This window comes from Sinocyclocheilus rhinocerous, unplaced genomic scaffold, assembly GCF_001515625.1.
Source record: "Sinocyclocheilus rhinocerous isolate Xijiao unplaced genomic scaffold, SAMN03320098_v1.1 scaffold216, whole genome shotgun sequence".
In the NCBI taxonomy this organism is placed as follows: Eukaryota; Metazoa; Chordata; class Actinopteri; order Cypriniformes; family Cyprinidae; genus Sinocyclocheilus; species Sinocyclocheilus rhinocerous.
Window position 1 is genome coordinate 370,521 of NW_015661078.1, and position 19,589 is coordinate 390,109.

The following is a 19,589-nucleotide window of genomic DNA, read 5'->3' on the forward strand; positions in this document are numbered from 1 at the left end:
TTTTTGTAGGCATTAAACTGCCAGAATTTTAAAAGAAGATATCACCGTTTGCATTGAACTTTCAGCTTCTGCAGATATTGTTTATGCTCAAACAGCAACATTACACACTAACTAACGTTAAAAAAGTGAAATCGCAATCAACCACCCCTTTAAATACATTTCAATCCATACATTTTAGCATATAAGCTGTTTATAAAGAGTGCGCATGTGCATAAATGCATAAGGGAACCCCAGAGTATGATGTAAGAGGGATCCTGCAATGAATCAAACATCAGATAAAGCAAAACTATAGGAAACATAAATAGTGAAGATGACATGTTCGTTAGAGCAGCATCTCTGAGAAATTACATTGTGGAGGAAGCTGTTGACCGAATGAACCATGTGCATACTGGAGTAAATTATATGCCAATTATGTTTACGTGATTTTTAAAACTGAATGGCTTTCTGCCGTTTGTGTAAATTAATTAAAATTAGCTGACATTAATTGCGATTCTGAATCGATTAATTAGACCAGCGTACTGCTGAGAAGGACGGTGAGAGTGTATAGATGCTAAAGACCTGTGTGCTCATGATTGAGGTAGTGATAGTAGCTTCTTGACGGGATGCCATCACCATACTTCAGGGAAGTATTGTATTGTATTGTAAGTATTCGGGGAATTCAGGGAATTAGCTCGAGATACTGTAGTTATTATATTAACAACTGGTAGTTGTTTGAATTGTCTGTGGAGAAGTCAGATTAGTATTGGGAATTTCCACGACAAGATGAATAAAAAAACAGATTTACACTAATGGAGGGACCAGAAGATCACAGAGATTTTGACTTGGTCCAGTAAGCAACCTACAACCACCCAAAAAATCCTATTGCATAGCAACACACTAACAACCACTCAAAACACCCTAGCAACCACTTAGAAACACCTTGGAAACCATTGTGGCATTGAGCACTACTCACATTTCACATCACGAAATCTGAAATTTGAGGCTGCTCAGCTTCTATCCTTGAATATTCTCTTTTCTGTTATGCACAGTACAGTGTTAAAGTAGTATTGATACTGCTTCATTATATCAAATGTATTTAAGTTTAAGTGATAAGCAAAACAGTGCTTTTAAATCAAAGAAATGGAGGGGCTATTGTAAAACTAATTAGTTTCCCTGTACTTCCGTCTTTCAGATTACCTTTAAAAACCAGTTGCCTTTTTGTCGTGTGGACCTCAGTGCCTTCATCATGTCGCTGTTCACACACGTGTTGGCCTGCCTCTTTGGCATCGGATCATGGGTGGCCATTAACGGGATGTGGGTGGAGCTACCTCTGATCGTCCCCTCCATTCCTGAGGGTTGGCACCTGCCCTCCTACCTTACAATCATTATCCAGATGGCCAACATCGGGCCTCTCTTCATCACGCTCATGCACCGCTTCAGACCGGGCGTGCTGGACGAGCGGCCCGTTATCTACACGATCGTAACGGTTGGTGTGGTGGCCACCTTCCTCCTGGCGTTCCTCTGGAACCGCACGCTTACTTTTGGAGGAGGTGAACACAGTGCTGCCTTACTGTCCCTCAGCTTCCTGCTGTCTGTGGTGGACTGCACCTCATCCGTCACATTTCTACCCTTCATGATGCGTCTACAGCCTCGGTACCTCACCACCTACTTCATTGGAGAGGGTCTAAGCGGTCTGGTCCCAGCATTGGTGGCTCTTATCCAAGGTGTAGGGGTGGTCCACTGCAAAAATGCCAGTGCTAATGTGAACTTTAGCATGGGGAACTCCTCCTGGGGCTTCGATGGAGAACTGCAGGCACACTACCAGCCGGCAAACTTTAGCATGGGGAACTCATCATGGGGCTTCGATGGAGAACTGCAGGCACACTACCAGCCGGCAAACTTCTCCGCTCAGGGTTTCTTCCTGTTCCTCAGTGCGATGATGATGGTGTGCCTGGGCGCTTTCTTGTTACTCAACTTCCACCCAGCTGTGGCGCGGGAACACAAGAGCAAAGGCTATATTGATGATTCTCAGCGGGTGGAGAAGATTGACATAAGCCAATCCCCAAACAGCGAAACTCCAGAGCAAAGGCCCATGTTGGATTTCCCAGAAGGCCTGGTGATAAAACGACGCAGTTCATTTGGAAAAGGAACCTGCAGCAGAATAGAGCTAGTCTTCATTTTTGTAGTTCTGGCCTGGGTCAATGCATTGACCAATGCAGTCCTGCCCTCTGTCCAGTCTTACTCCTGTTTGCCGTATGGAAATCAGGCCTATCATCTTGCAGCCACTTTGTCTTCAGTAGCCAATCCAGTGGCTTGTTTCATTGCCATGTTTGTACCAATCAGGTGAGAACAATTATTAGACAAATTCATGCAACTATTCCATTTCTGAATTCCATTTGATTGGCTGACATGCTAACTCTCTTTAATAATGTCCAAGGTCTCTGGTGCTGATGGGGGTTCTAGCAGTGACTGGAACAGGGTTTGGAGCATATATAATGGCCATGGCAGCACTAAGCCCTTGTCCTTTGCTGATCAATCATGACCTAGGAGCAGCACTCATCGTAAGACTCACACACATGCTTTCCCCTTGTCATAGTTATAATTTAGACCTGTAAATGTGACTGTAAAGTACATTTATTGGCACTGTTACCTTGTTTTAAGGAATCCAAAAGAGCATAGCATTGTAAACTCTTAAGAATAAAGGTTCTTTATTAGCATCAGCAGATCAACAAAGAACCTTTAACATCCATGGAAACTTTCCATTGCATAAAAGGTCCTTTATAGTGGAAAAAGGTTATTTAGATCACTAAAATGTTCTGCACGCTAAGAAAAACAAATGGTTCTTTTAAGAATGTTTTACTGAAAGGTTCTTCTAAAAATGGTTCTTCTATGGCATCACTGCAAAAGCCACTGTTTGGAACCTTTATTTTTAACAGTGTAGATTACAACTCTTACTACATTTGTGAAAAAAATCAGTATATATACTACATACAATGCATGGTACCACATACTTCAGCACAAATGCAATGCGAGGGCAACAAAACTCACATAATCTCTGTTTTCTCTTTCTCCCTTCATCCTTAGGTCATAACCTGGGTCATATTTGTCCTCACTTTGTCCTATGTGAAGGTGATTATTGGAGTGATCCTGCGAGATGAAGGCCACAGCGCCCTCGTGTGGTGTGGAGCTGTTGTGCAGCTGGGCTCTATGTTAGGTGCCCTGTCTATGTTCCCTTTGGTTAGTGTCTATAGACTTTTCCAGTCAGGAGATCCCTGTAATACCAAGTGCCCTAAATAAAAGCAATCATTATTCTGATAGATTCAGAGTAAAACACTAAGGTGTTAGTGAACCAGGCTGAATAATACACAGATGTATGACCACACATTTTTTCATGACGCCTTTATTTTTAACATTTACATAGAACCCAAATTCCAGCTACTGTATTGTTTCAACAAATATTTTTCCTTTTGGTTCTCATATAGTTCATAGTACTGTTACATGATGACAAAACAAGCTTCATAATCTTCTGTAATATCTGCCACTGACTTATAGTTACAGTGTAACTTGTCAGTTATGATATTTTTGTTATTTCAACGTTATTACTTGATATGTAGTGTTTTTATTATCGTATTGAACTGTTGCTGAAGTCTGAGATCATGTGTTTTTTTGTTTTTTTTTAAGAATTGGAAAATATTTATGATTTTAAGACATGATGCTCAATAAAAGCCTTGCCAATCCTATATTGGTCCTTTTTTTTTTTTTCTTTTTTTTTTACAAGACTTTAGTAAGTTTGGAAACAAATAAATAAATACATAAATACATTTTGTTCTCTCAGAACGAAGCTGTGTTGTGGTAATTTCTTTGAAACATCTATTTGGCTAATATAAGCCTGTCACATGAACTCACTGAAACCCATAAACCATCATACAGTTGGTCAGAATGTGAAATTTTGATAGGCATGTGTGAAATTATTTATTGTTATCAAGACAAAGTGCTGCATAACTACGCATTTCAGCAAATGTGACAGGAATGTTCATTTCCATAAATCAGGCTCTTGATATAGCTAGTTTTATTCTACATATTCTCCAAAATTTGCTTTAGAGAGGCCAAAAACCCAAGTGAGCGATCCAATGGCAATAATGGCCCGTAAAAACTTCCTAAGATGTAAAGATGAGAAAGAAAGCCTGAATTGTTCGTCCTCCTCTGGCTCATATTAAGAAACACACAAAGACAAATCACCAAATATAATCCACCCACAGAATGTTATAGGTGATGACCTAATTATATACCTGACAATCTTTATTATTTTAGGACAGTTTGTTGCATTGCATTCTCTAAACTATTGATGACTAACCACTCTTGTAATACAGCTAGTCATCTGTTTAAACCCTGCTTTTGTGTTGTTTCTCAATAAGCAGGCCTACTAGCTGATCTAAGTAGGGGTGGCCAGGGTGTGTTTACTATTTTCTACCTTTTTGAATAATAGTACTTGTTGTGTTTTTTTTTATGTTCAAATTTAAACAAATGTTCCCATCATTCCTACTGATGCCTCAGTTGGTTTTAACAGCATCGTCACTGAGATACAGACGTTAAAGGGAAAAGTGTTACAACACTGCGTACTGAGTAAGTACTGGTATATAATAAATAGCATTTTTGCATAATATTCACAAATACATGAATTTGTTCACGAATTAAAGCCCTTACCAAGATGGCCGCCGTTCCGGGTCGTGAATTTTACTGGCTGACGCAACTTCCGCTCTCAACTCCTCCTTTGTCTGAGTCCTTTCGGTCCTCCGCCTAGTTATTTATTTATTTCCTTTTCGTTTGTGGGGTATATTTTTATATATCCTTATCTCTCGGTTATTGAATGACATTCGATTCCGACACATATATGCCTAAAAGCAAAGCCCCCAAAATGGATGATCTGGACTACAGTAAGTAAAGCTGGTTTAGCGCTGTGTTTTAGTGCCGCATCGCGACTGACTGTTGGCTTATTCACTCGAGCTTCATGTAGAAGGATGCTAGGGTTCTTGTAAAGGTTTAAACTCTACTGTCAGCCGTTTCTAATCGTTTCTGCAGCTACAGTTCATCATTCAGCTCTTCAGCAGGATTCATTCACGCCTGGCCTGCCTCAGGTGTTTACATCTGTAATGTGTCTGCTAGGTTTGATCAGAGACTGAATAAATTAATCTGTGATTCGTAGTTTCTTAGAGACATTATGTAATATTTTACAGCTGTTCATCACACATGTTTTGGGTGGATGTTTCAGTGTCTTAAACAGATGCAGCCTTGTCTCATTTTTAGTATAGGATCCAACTTAATTGTGCTTGTCATCTGTCTTGTCATCATCAGTCTGCATTCTTCATGCCTTACTGGAAGATCTTGAAGATTAGCTGGAGGCCTGTGTATAGTGACATACAGTATACAAGTCTGAGACCACATTACAAACCTGGGATTTTATCAGCTAAGAAACATTTTGGTCATTTCTGTTTGTTTGTGACTAATCAGATGTTAGTAGATAAGTGTCATTGATCTGTGAGGTCTATTTTTTTTACTGTTACTTTAATAAATCACTATTGCAACACCGTTCAATATATCCAAAATCCGCTCGGTATCTTGGCATCATGTTGAAAAAGTTTGGTGTGAATGGGATGATTTTTGCAAGAGTAGTATGCATTAATTCACAGCCTGATTTTTGACTCAAATGATGCTGCTGGTGAACATCATCATCAGGGTTTGTTCATAAAGCTCCAAGACAAAAAATAAATAAATAAAGCATCTGTGTACAAATTTAGAATTTGCAGATTTAACAAAATATGACAGATGAAATGACCTGAATCATCTGAATTTGCAGAATTTTTTGTAATTGTTAGCCTATGTATTATAAAATATTTTTGTAACTGCTGTTTTAGAATACATTTTAAAATTTTTATTTTTTTAATGAAAATACGTGAAGTGAGGTAAGAGATTGATGGTATTTTGGGATTTACAAGATAATTCAGATGTCCAAATTTAAAATCGAGACAAACCCCACATTTTGAGACATTTACAGATTCATGTTATTATTTTTTAATATTATTTTAAACCAAAAGAAAAAAAAAGATATTTTAAGAATTTGTACAAAATGAGGATTTGCAGACGAAACAAAAATAGGTTTAAATGACAGATTAAATGACAAAACTGACATTTATGTGAGTTGCCAGATTTTTTAAAAATCATTAGCTTTTGTTTTAAAAAATTTTGCAACTGCTGTTTAGAATAAATTATGGCTTTTTTGTTCCTATTTTAATTAAAATACTTGAAACAGGGTGGAGTTTGGGGAAAGGGGATTGTTGTGGGTTGCTATTTTTGGTTCAAATGTCCAAATTTAACATACAATTGTCATGCTGATATTTTGAAGTGCAATGGAAACAAATTGTATTAAGTAGAAAAATGCAAAGTAGAAGCATTTCACCAGTGATCTCGCACTTTTCACCGACTCTGTTCAAAAAGCAGAAGCTAATAGTATCACGTTTTTTATTTTAAGCGATTAGCTTGAGGATTTGATCTGAAGCTTGTGAAATGTGTTTTGCGGGGAGTGTCAGAGTATGTGTCTCTGCCTGCAGGCGCTGCTTTCTGAGCTGCCGTGGGTTTGGCTCTGTTCTGTCCTGGCTTGCTCTCTTTAAACCCTCCAGCTGGTGTCGTAAGAGTCCTCCGTTAGTCCACAGATAACCTGAATGCAAACTAAACAGTCCCTGCGCATGTGTGCTGGCCCCAATCCTGTTTGCATTTCCATCTCGCATCATAAAGTGAATGATATTAGACACAGGCCAGCAATTACAGAATGTCCACTAGAGCAGGAAAACGAGAGACTGTTAACGTGGGAAACTGTGTGGATTGGTGTGAACGAGGCCTGGATGTATAGTGAATAGGAAGAGAACTGAAATGCCTATCCAGGACCCCGTGTCCTCATTTCGCCCCCCTTTCTGTCTCTCCACAGTCCCAGCGGACCTGAGCCCAGAGGAGCGCTCCGAGCTGGAGGAGATCCGGCGCAGGAAAGGAGCGCTGTTTCTGGAGATCCAGCGACTGAAAGAGGAGCTGAGAGAAGCCATTATTGAGGTGGAGGGGCTGGAGAGCAGCACAGAGGGCAGGTTAGTCTCACATGAGCCTGTTTTATTGATGGGAACCGGTTTGTGCTGCTGGTTTATGCCAGAATTGCTCCAGTGTTTGCTTTATTTCATTCTCCAATTTGCCTTCTCTGATAGATAACACTCACATAAACACACACACACACACACACACTCACACACACTTACACTCACACACACTCACACGCTCTCTCTCACACACACACACACACTCTCACGCACACACACACACTCTCTCTCACACTCACGCACACACACACTCACTCACACTCTCAAACAACACGCAAGTACCTCTCACACACACACACACACACACACACTCTCTCACTCACACACACACACACACGTTATCTCTCAGTAGCTGTGTACACAGTACGGTCATTGACATGAACTTGAACTCTCTATGCTGTAGGACACTCAAAGCGAGTCCTTGTATTTCACACCTGAAACGTGAAAACAAGATTGATCTCCTCTCTGTTTTTTGTAGTAAAACATTACAGAAGAGTCGACATGTGGCCATGGGCAGGAAAAAATTCAACATGGACCCGAAAAAGGTAAACCACCCTGCTTTGAAAAAAAAAGTATGCCATTGTTTACCAGCAATAATATCACATGGTTACATTTTAATATATATACACACATATACACTAGGGCTGCACGATAAATCGCATGCGATATTTAATGCGCATCTTATCAGTAAAGCCGGTTCTGTAATCAGCGGTAAATCTCAGCGGGCTTTCACATTGAGCAGCAATGTTCACTGACGAGCTGCCTGCAACCACGATCATATTCGCACGATGTTTTGCGCAGCTCGTCAGTGAACAACGGCTCTGTGTAGTTAATGCTGCTCAATGTGAAAGCCCGCTGAGATTTACAGCTGATTACAGAACCGGCTTTACTGACAAGATGCGCGTTAAATATCGCATGCGATTTATCGTGCAGCCCTAATATACACTATCGTTTAGAAGTTTGGTTAATGTTTTTGAAAGTCTTTTCTGCTCACCGAGGCTGCATTTATTTTCCCAAAAATACAGTAAAAACAGTAAGGCTGTGAAATATTATTAAGGTTTAAAACAGCTGTTTTCTATGTGAATATCTTGTTAAACTGTAATTTATTTCTGTGATCAAAGCTATATTTTCAGCATCATTCCTCCAGTCTTCAGTGTCACATGATCTTCAGAAATCATTCTAATATGCTGATTTGCTGCTCAAGAAACATTTCTGATTATTACCAATGTTGAAAACAGTTGTGCTGCACAATATTTGTGTGGAAACTGTGATACTTTTTATTTCCGTGATCCTCTGGTGACTAGAAAGTAAAAAATAAAAAATTAAACATTTATTTGAAATGGAACTCTATGCAACAAATGTTGTCATTGTTAAATAAAAGTATTAATTTATTTTATTAACATTTAATCAAAAACATATAGGTTTCTCTGACACACATAAAAATATAAAATATTTGTATCATATTAAATGTGACCCCGGAGCACAAAAGCAGTCTTAAGTCGCTGGGGTATATTTGTAGCAATAACCAACAATACATTGTATGGGTCAAAATTATAGATTTTTCTTTTATGCCAAAAATCATTAGGATATTAAGTAAAGATCATGTTCCATGAAGATATTTTGTAAATTTCCTACCGTAAATATATCAAAACTTAATTTTTGATTAGTAATATGCATTGCTAAGAACTTCATTTGGACAACTTTAAAGATGATTTTCTCAATATTTAGATTTTTTTGCACCCTCAGATTCCAGATTTTCAAATAGTTGTATCTCGACCAAATATTGTCCTATCCTAACAAACCATACATCAATGGAAAGCTTATTTATTCAGCTTTCAGATGATGTATACATCTCAATTTCAAAAAATTTACCCTTATGACTGGTTTTGTGGTCCAGGGTCACAAATGGCAGGAGCATAAGATGTTTTGTTTTTCACATTAAATCTTGTTGTTGTTTAATTTTTTCTCCATATTTCCCTCTGTTTCACAGGGCATTGTATTCCTAGTGGAGAATGAGCTCCTCAGACACACTTCAGAGGACATTGCTCAGTTTCTGTATAAAGGAGAAGGACTCAATAAAACAGCAATAGGAGACTATCTGGGTGAAAGGTACTGTGAATTAATATCTGTTACAGTTACATGCTACAGTTATCAAGGATTTGTTATGTGTTTTTACCCTTCAAATTGTCTTAACAGCTGAAGAACAGCACGCCTAGCACTAAAAATCATTGCAAAATGCAAACTATATTATTGCCCAGCTCTCATCTGCTGGATGAAACAATAAGCCATGAAGATATGTGACCCTGGAGCACAAAAGCAGTCTTAAGTCGCTGGGGTATATTTGTAGCAATAGCCAACAATACATTGTATGGGTCAAAATTATACATTTTTCTTTTATGCCAAAAATCATTAGGATATTAAGTAAAGATCATGTTCCATGAAGATATTTTGTAAATTTCCTACTGTAAATATATCAAAACTTAATTTTTGATTAGTAATATGCATTGCTAAGAACTTCATTTGGACAACTTTAAAGATGATTTTCTCAATATTTTGATTTTTTTGCACCCTCAGATTCCAGATTTTCAAATAGTTGTATCTCAGCCAAATATTGTCCTATCCTAACAAACCATACATCAATGAAAGCTTATTTATTCAGCCTTCAGATGATGCATAAATCTCAATTTCAAAAAATTGACCCTTATGACTGGTTTTGTGCTCCAGGGTCACATATTAGAAACATTAACATCATGCTTTTCTATAAAGCTGCTTTGAAACACTGTGAAAAGCGCTCTACTTGACTCAATCTCACCAGACGTGTAGTTGATTGTATGCTAGTCGATCCCTGCTGCTTATGGTTAGTCAGAACCAAACATATTAAAACAGATATGTCCTTAAAGTATTCCTCTCGCTCTCTTTCAGAGATGACTTCAATATCAAAGTGTTGCAGGCTTTTGTCGATCTTCACGAATTCACGGATCTGAACTTGGTACAAGCACTTCGGTAAGTCGGCAAATGTTCTAGAGAGCTCTTGCTTGTTTGGTTTGCTTTGTTTTTATGCACAGAAAGTCTGGTTGTTTTTGTAATTGTTCTTAAAGGTTTAGTGCAGTGCTTGTGTTCCTGATGCATTAGTGTTTCTGCAGGCAGTTCCTGTGGAGCTTCCGCTTGCCCGGCGAGGCGCAGAAGATCGACAGGATGATGGAGGCCTTTGCACAGAGATACTGTCACTGCAATCCTGGAGTCTTCCAGAGCACAGGTCACACAAACACACAGCAGCGGCTGAGGCTTTCATCTAGCATGCCCACCAGCAGATTTGCATGCTTCCCATTTGTGTTATTTCATAGTTATTTTGATGCCTTTACTATTATTCGAATATGCACAGCATGTAGTCATAATTGTGTAGGTGTGTCTGGTTTGACTGCTTGTGTAATTCATGCACACTCTCACACTAAGAACAGTTCGAGCACAAACCTGTTGCTACTTCAGGAGTGTTTGATTGCTAGAGCGTTTGTAAACTCGGTGTTCTCCTCGCAGACACCTGTTACGTGCTGTCGTTTTCCATCATCATGTTGAACACCAGTCTGCACAACCCTAATGTGCGGGACAAGCCCACGGTGGAGCGCTTCATCAGCATGAACAGAGGCATCAACGACGGAGGAGATTTACCCGAGGAGCTGCTCCGAGTGAGTGTGCTCTACCGAACTGTGTACATTTTTTCAATGTTAAAATAATGAACATTAATGACTCCTGCGATGCAAAAAAACACAGAGGGAATCATGGAATCCAGTCATAAAAATAACATTTAAAATACATCGCGGAATGAATTTGGCATATTTTGCATGAATAAATCAAAAGTAGGTGTATGCAGTTAATTAAATCATGATATGGACTAGTGTCTGGGAATATTAAAGTGCAGAAAGACTGCTCTATGAAGTCTGCGTGTCTCTGTGCCATGCTCTGTTTGAATGTACTTCTCAAAGTAATAATAATAATTCAATTATTAAAACTTTTTAAGACACGACACACAATGTTTCTTCCATGTTTTAATTGTAACCGTAAATTGTTGTGTAGGACTTTCTTTGCGAAAAAGTAAAAGGAATTAAATTTTAAAAATGTTAATTCTATACATTTTTTATGCCTTAATTTCAACATAAAACACAATTTCTGTAAAAAAAATGTAAACATTCCATAGGGCCCTATTATTGTAAACATTTTGTAATAAATTATTGCATTGTGAAAGTTTTATGAAATTCAATTGATTTGTTACAATTTAATCAAATCTTTAAAACAGAAACAAAAAAAGTCTTAAACTTCATAAATTGTTGTTGTATAAGTTTCATGATTTCAGTGGTCCACAAAACCAGTCAAAAGGGTCAATTTTTTTAAATTGAGATTTATACATCAACTGAAAGCTGAATAAATAAGCTTTCCATTTTTTATGGTTTGTTATGATAGGACAATATTTGGTTGAGATACAACTATTTGAAAATCTGGAATCTGAGAGTGCAAAAAAAATCAAAATATTGAGAAAACAGCCTTTAAAGTTGTCCAAATGAAGTTCTCAGCAATGCATATTACTAATCAAAAATTAAGTTTTGATATATTTACAGTAGGAAAATATCTTCATGGAACATGATCTTTACTTAATATCCTAATGATTTTTGGCATAAGAAAAATCTATAATTTTGACCCATACAATGTATTTTTGGCTATTGCTACAAATATACCCCAGCGACTTAACACTGCTTTTGTGCTGCAGGGACACATATTTAAATTAACAATTAAAATGGAATCCAGAAAATTGAAAAATCTGAAGAAAAAAAAATGAAAAGGCAAATGTGGAATTTAGAAAAAATTAATTGGAATTTAGGGAAAAAATAGTCAATTCAGGTCTCTGTGTTGCTCCAAATCACTGCGAGTTGAATGTTTGAAGTTTTTTTTTTTAAATAATAGCACTACACATTTAATGCTTCAATAAACACTGTGTGTGTTTTCTTCAGAATCTGTATGACAGCATCAAGAACGAGCCCTTTAAGATCCCAGAGGATGATGGGAATGACCTGACGCACACTTTCTTCAACCCTGACAGAGAAGGCTGGCTCCTCAAACTGGGTGAGTCCCTCCTGACGTACGTTTCTGTTTAACCGAAGTTGTTGGCAGGGTCTCTGTCATTGCCGATGCATGATTTCCTGTTATTTCATTGCTGCGCTTTGCTCTACTTTCCTAAAAAAACAACAACAAAAAAACTCACTTCTGAAGTGTTTGGCACTTTCAGAGATTTGCTGTCTTTCTGCATGGTGAGCTCTGTGATCTCTCAAGCACTAAAAGCTTTTAAATCTTCTTCCCTCTCCTTGTATCTCTGTCTTTCTGTTTCCTGCGATCCGTCACGCGTTCCCTTTTCCCCATCTCTTCTGGCTCCTGCTCTGCTTGGCCTGTGATTTCTCTGCTGATGCACCCTTCAGGAGGTACGTACACATGAACCATTGTCTATGTCGTTTTTACCATACACATGGTTTTATAAATGCATAGATATTTTAATGACATGTTTGTATAATAAAATGATTCTCTTATTGGCCTGATTAACCAAGCTCTCCATAAAACAAACAATACGAGCGCCACAGATTAATAAAACATGTTATACAGACACTTCATAATTAATGATGATTTGTTAATTGCATTTAATATATTACACTTTCCATCCATCTGCAATTGGTTTCTAAAAGATGTTTTTATGCATGAGTTTATGCACCGTTCTGATAAATAAAAGCATATGCATCAAAACGGTGAATCATTTTACAAAGCAATTGATTCAAAAGATTCGAAAAACTTTGTTTTTCCCATCACTACTGATTAGATGCACCGTTTTCTCCTGCAGAGTGATCTGTCTCTCACATATGCTCACAGAGTCCTGGAGATGAGCTCTTTTAACTCTTACCAGTAAACAACAGCAACTAACCAGGCAATCACAACTCACTAGCATCGTGATGAAGAGTTTTGGACTGGCAAACCCGACCAACATCACCCATCAGGCCTAGAAATCTAGTTAATTTAGTTTAGTTGGGTTTGTCAAGGCAGTATACTCTACTAGATGTCTCTTGCTGTGTCTGTGTAGTTTATTAGCACAGAGGAAATTATTAATTTCTTGTGTGTTTTACACCTCTAATCCGTATAATCTTTCTCAGGAGGTCGTGTGAAAACATGGAAGAGACGATGGTTCATTCTGACTGATAACTGCCTCTATTACTTTGAGTACACAACAGTAAGTCGAGCCATATTTCATCTTATTGTGCAGCTCTCTGACATGTATTTTTATCAAATATATTGTATAATGACTTTATATAACAAATTGGTTTTTTTTTTTGATAGTTATTTATTAAGCAAGATAATGAGTCATGACACTTGCCATATCAAAATTAGGACCCTTACGTGAAACAGAATAAATAAATGGACGTCAATTTATTGTATTGTAATATAAGAGACTTGATAGAAGCACAACTATTTAGGAAATCGCTGGCTCAGGACAACAGTCAATTATGCAGTTTAGCATTACTGTGCAAAATTATTTGACCAAAGAATGCTGTAAATGACCAATCAGAATCAAGTAATCTAGAGAGCCGTGTAATAATTGTTTGTACTGCATATTATGGCTTATATAGACTACTGTTCATAAGATAGGGCTCTTTTTTAAAACAAATCAGTACTTTTATTCATCAAGGGTGCATTAAATTGATCAAAAGTGACGAAAGTAAAGAAATTTATATTAATGTTACAAAAGATTTCTATTTCAAATAAATGCTGTTCTTTTGAACTTTCTGTTCATCTGTGAATCCTGAAAAATAAAATGTATCACAGTTTGCACACAAATATTGTGCAGCACAACTGTTTTCAACATTGATGATAATCAGAAATGTTTCTTGAGCAGCAAATCAGCATATTAGAATGATTTCTGAAGATCATGTGACACTGAAGACTGGAGGAATGATGCTGAAAATACAGCTGCGCATCACAGAAATAAATTACATTTTAATATTTATTCACATAGAAAACAGCTATTTTAAGCAGTAATAATATTTCACAATTTTTACTGTATTTTTGGGCAAATAAATGCCTTGGTGAGCTGAAGAATTGGGTGAAACGTTTGAATGGTAGTGTGTGTACTAAAAGTACTGAATTGACCCATAATAGCTGGTACTGACTGTGTGTGTGTGTGTGTGTGTGTGTGTGTGTGTGTGTGTGTGTGTGTGGAGGATAAGGAGCAGAGAAGGTGTTTGACCAACATAGGCTCAAGGGAAATACGTGTCTCATACGTTTGTTGTGCTTATACAGCACATACAATTCAATGCAACTATTAGCTGAAAAAGAAGCAGTAAAACAGCAACAACTGTTATTCCATTTTCACACATATTATGATTACGGGGACAGATTATTAACAATCATTTTGTGTGGTTCCCTGCACAATTCTATGCCATGACCTCAAAACACTTTTACTGTAGCACATGATTTGTAAACCAATACATTTAGATGTTTGCACTACATAACCAGCTCCATAAGAATGGCTTTTCTGACAAAGCAAACTTGCTTGGTAGCTCACTGTTGACATTCTCATTACACAGCTAATCACATTTAAACATTTCCATGACACTTTTCATAGATCAACTGCAGGTTTCTTTATTTACCCTTAGGGCTGGGCAGTGTATCAGAGACAGTTTGTGGGCTCTGCTTGTTGATAGGATTGTGTTTTCTGTGCAGAACTGTTTTGAGCTCTACATCCCTAATAACCGCGGGCAGCTGATTAAAGCGTGTAAGACGGAGGCCGACGGTCGAGTGGTGGAGGGAAACCACATGGTGTACCGGATCTCAGCTCCCACCCCAGAGGAGAAGGACGAATGGATCCACAGCATCAAGTGAGTAAACCATCAGTGCTGGAGGGATTGGTGAAGATCTCACAGGACACGGCATGTGAAAGAGTAAAGGGCTTATGTAAAGGAAATGTATTCACACTTACTGCAGTTCAGAGTTTTATCAGCCTCTGACAAATGTTTGCATAACTGAAGTACATTTGCATTTCCTGATAGGAATAGCGATGTACAACTCCTCGGGGTACAAAAATTATTTTAGCAGATATACACTTTTGAAATGTAAATTTTTAGCTCACAAGCCTTCCTGTATGTCCCTCCCCGACATAATGTTTAACCCTGCTGAGGCTGACATACAAAACAACAGTCTGAAAAATGCAAATAGCAAAAATATTAGGGGTGCGACGATAAACTGATTCGATTTTCGATTCTGAGCTTAGGTTTTAACAGCAGGTGGCGGTCAAGGCTACTTTTTAACCGCACACTTAAATACTAATGAAGAAGAGCGCTTGTGTGTTTGGCTGAGTAATGTAAGGGGTTAAATGTACTTGCACCTCGGCTTTTATGCTTTTATGACGTGAGATTAATGTAAACACAGCCCACTGGCTAGGCTCAGAATCGATTCAAGAGAGAATTGTGATGCATTTGCGAACATCGCCGAATCAATCCATGAATCGATTTATCATCGCACCCCTAAAAATATGCAATTTGGTGCAGATGCTGAAATTCTGATTAACAGTAGAGCAGATACTGACATAAAATGCTATAAATATCAGTCGTTGACAGCAAAAAGACACGTGAAGCTCGAGCTGAAGCTGGACGTTTGTACAGTTACACTAAAAGAGCTTTTACTTGACAGAAGGCGTGAAGTAGATTGTGTGTGAAACAGGTTTTTCAGCCAAATGAGGCCTTAGAAATGTGTATTGAATACAATCCAGTAGACTTTGCAGGTTTAAGATGATCTTGTGTTTTGTTTCAGATCCGCTGTGAGCGTGGACCCCTTCTACGAGATGCTTGCAGCCAGGAAGAAACGCATTTATCTAAAGAAGAAAGAAGAGCAGCCCTGAAAGTCCATCCATACGCTCCCTCCATTCTCTGAGAAACCAATGATCCTTCATTAAGGTAGCTCTCGTCAGATCGATCTGTTATGCTGGTTTATGGAGAGATGGATGTCGTTGGGGAACCTGAACATCATCATCATCTTCGGTTTGGATTTCGGTGGTCTGGACTGCAGCTCTTATCTCCACACTTCTCCTACATTTGCACACTACACAGTGTTATTCACTATCACACTAGTACACACTACAGATACTCACTTTATCTCGCTGACATTCCATAGGACTTCACTGACAAACGTAACATTCATGAATCTGTGTAAATCTCCATCCTCATCTCACGCTCCCTCCGCTCTCACAGTTCCAGTTCCTGCTATTGACAGCATTTTACTGTGAAGTTCTTACACGAACAGAGTAGACGACCAAACAGCCTGATGCATTCTTCTTCATCATCATCATCAGGGGCGGATCTATCCGAACCTTTAGCAGAGATGAGCGCTGAAGGCTTTTGTTAGTTCGGTCGCTATTGATTTACTGAGTCTATGTTGCTGCCTGTCTTAAACTTATTTTATAGAAACTGACACTATTTATCTCTTACTCGTTTGAGTGTATTTACATGTTATAAATGAAGGTCATTGCTATTCACACCACATGATGAACTTCACTTCAGTTTACCTATTAGTTACATATCACTTCCAGCATATCTGTGAAACAGGATATGCATTTTACACTGTTATTGGTATTGATAACCCCACCGGTGATGTCATTTCCTGTGCACAGTTGATGACAACTGTATTGAACTTCACTGACCCATCGAAGCACCTGTGCTCGTCATTATATGCGAATCCTTAAATAAGCTCCTTCACCTTAAGAAAAGAGCCTTAAAAATCCCACAGCCCTGAATGTTCTTACACAAGTGTTTCAAAAACTCAACCACTGGGGCTGCGAAACTGTTCTTGGGCGAATCTCACGAAAACATGTCCAGATTATACCGCACACAGAAAACTGATTTTTTTGTGTAAAGAAAAAGGCAGATTTTCAAGTTTTTTTAAATTTATTGTTATCATCATTTGGCATTATTTTCATAACTAAGCACAGTTCCTCCTAAATGCATGCAAGTGTTTGGTGGAATGAAATGAAATTTCTTATTTCTCTGAATGAAATTTGACTCGTGATCTTGACAGATTTGGTGAGATTCGCTCTCTTACTATTTCCTACTACAAGCAAACTGTCTCGATTGGGGGGAAAAATCATGCAATTAAAGGACTGAATATGATAATTTGCTGAAAATGTACACACCCACCAGCCATTCAAGATGTAGATGAGTTTGTTTTTTCATCAGATTTGGAGAAATGCAGCATTGCATCACTTGCTCCTCAGCAGTGAATGGGTGCCGTCAGAACGAGAGTCCAAACAGCTGATAAAAACATCACAATAATTCAAAAACGACTTAAAGATGGATTTGCTTAACTTCAAATTGTTGAAAATACGAGTCTATAATCCATAATAACGCTTCCTGCAGTGAAAACGTGGTCTGGTCTGAATCAGGAGAGAAATCTGCACTGTTTACAAGCCAAAACATCTCTAAACAAATACGTGGCTGGATTTTGATGCGAGAGACAACAGGAGATGCACTTTTTTTTTTCACTGGAGGAAGCGTTATTGTGGATTATTGTGATGTTTTTATCAGCTGTTTGGACTCTCGTTCTGACGGCACCCATTCACTGCTGAGGAGCAAGTGATGCAATGCTACATTTCTCCAAATCAGTACAAACTCCTCTACATCTTGGATGGCTTGAGGGTGAGTGAATTATCAGCAAATTTTCATTTTGGGGCGAGCTATTTCAATTTCAAGTCCTATCTTTCTGAATGTGTGTTTGCTATGAGAGAGAAAGACGCGTCTGCTGCTTTATCCCCATGAAAAAGATGTTTTTCTCTTATCCCCGATCCTAAGATGTGTGCGATGACCTGTATTGTTGCTTGTGTGAAGCACTCGTCACTCCTCTTACTCCGTGCTGTTCGGTTTGAAGGAGTCCATGGCAGCTTTTTCCAATGTACTTTATATTTTGCCTTTTCTGTTTGTAAATACATGTTATGTTTGTTTACAACACAAATTGATAGCATTTTTTATTTATTGTTTTTCACTTCTTTCTTTCTATGTGAGGACTAAGGATGGGGGTGCATGTTGTACTGAACTGAAGCGTCTTGTATAAAGAGTGAATCTGACGCCAGTGTTTCGGGTGACTATTAGCGCTCTGTATTTCTAGACTCAACAAATTGGCATTGCAGTTAAAAATGGGCTACGGATTACAAGCAGTACCAAAATCGGAAATGCAATATTCCAGAAATATCTTTAAAACGACTGATCATACAGAACACTAATAGCGTCTGGAGTCTAACATAATAACCGCTCTATTTAAATATACTAATTATGAAACGGTTCATACTGAGAGTTGTTTAGCAGTGCATTTTGCTTGACTTTTTTGTGACTTTCCCCGATGAATATAAAGCTTGGCTATAGTAACTGATGTCTTTGACTTTAAGACATATTTAATAGTTTGGCACTTTACTAGAGTTCAGCACAGTTTTGACTAAACCACAGCTTGAGTATGTGAGTATGTAACTAGTACTGCAGTTCTGAACTGGTTTAAGCTTTGCTGCACATGTATAGGATGCCAGTATACAGCGTCCCTATCAGATCATTTGGAGTGAATCTGCTTCACGTTGTATTGTATGAGAAGCCAAAGGCCGTCTGTATGTGACTGAGAGACTCCAAGTGTTAAATAACAACAGTACATTCTTTGATAAGCTATGCGTTTAAACTCATATTTCAGGCATGACGTGGTCTGATGAAGACTTTTGGAGACTCTAAATCTGGGCATTCTTGATGAGAAGTGCAAAGGTGCCAAAGCATTTCAGCTAGTCTGTGAATACAGTAGGACAAATGAAAGCATTTGCTCTTGCTTCTCTTTGTTTTTTCTCCCAGCTTCTGATTGGCCGCAGAATGGTACAGATTGTTGGAAAATTCATGTAGCAAGATGAAAACTCAGTTATGGTACACTGGTGCCAATCAACTCTAATAAACAAAATAGATAAAAGGACTTTAACGTTGTGTTTTATTTTTTATTGCTGGTGAATCATATTATTCCCATACAGGGGTACTTATAAATATTTGTCTTGTTAAACCTACACTCTAAAAAATGCTGGGTTAAATTCAACCCAGTGCTGGGTAAAATAGGGACAAACCCAGTAATTGGGTTGTTTTGACCCAGCGGTTGGGTTACTACCCAGAAGGTTGGGTTAAACATTTAACCCAACCGCTGGGTCAAAACAGCCCAATTGCTGGGTTTGTCCCTATTTTACCCAGCACTGGGTTGAATTTAACCTAGCATTTTTTAGAGTGTACAAAATAGAAACTGTCTTGTCTCATGAGAAGCCATTTTTATGAAGTTTCAATTTTGTACTAATTTGTTCAGTGTGATTTATAGAAAAAAAAAATTTATTTTTTTGTTCACTGATTTTTGTTAATATTTTGAATTAGATTATTTTTTTTTTTTTTACTT

The 19,589-nt window shown here is 38.1% G+C and overlaps 2 protein-coding genes across 2 annotated transcripts in view; both read left to right on the forward strand.

Annotated features, from left to right (window-relative positions):
* Positions 1-3,677, forward strand: part of LOC107726234 (solute carrier family 52, riboflavin transporter, member 3-B) — a 5,128-nt gene extending 1,451 nt beyond the window's left edge. Inside the window, exons 2-4 of the mRNA XM_016535756.1 lie at positions 1,172-2,322; positions 2,417-2,540; positions 3,064-3,677. Of these exons, the coding sequence (XP_016391242.1) occupies positions 1,226-2,322; positions 2,417-2,540; positions 3,064-3,276 (1,434 nt within the window). The 5' untranslated portion in view covers positions 1,172-1,225 and the 3' untranslated portion in view covers positions 3,277-3,677. The remainder of the gene's footprint in view (positions 1-1,171; positions 2,323-2,416; positions 2,541-3,063) is intronic.
* Positions 3,678-4,735: 1,058 nt separating this feature from the next.
* Positions 4,736-17,268, forward strand: LOC107726254 (cytohesin-2-like). The gene is made up of 13 exons (XM_016535784.1): positions 4,736-4,913; positions 6,959-7,109; positions 7,594-7,660; positions 9,106-9,224; positions 10,038-10,118; positions 10,259-10,371; positions 10,650-10,798; positions 12,116-12,227; positions 13,298-13,374; positions 14,363-14,411; positions 14,808-14,824; positions 14,865-15,019; positions 15,951-17,268. The coding sequence occupies exons 1-13, from the start codon at positions 4,847-4,849 to the stop codon at positions 16,036-16,038; spliced, it is 1,245 nt and encodes a 414-aa protein (XP_016391270.1). The 5' UTR covers positions 4,736-4,846; the 3' UTR covers positions 16,039-17,268.
* Positions 17,269-19,589: the final 2,321 nt, after the last annotated feature.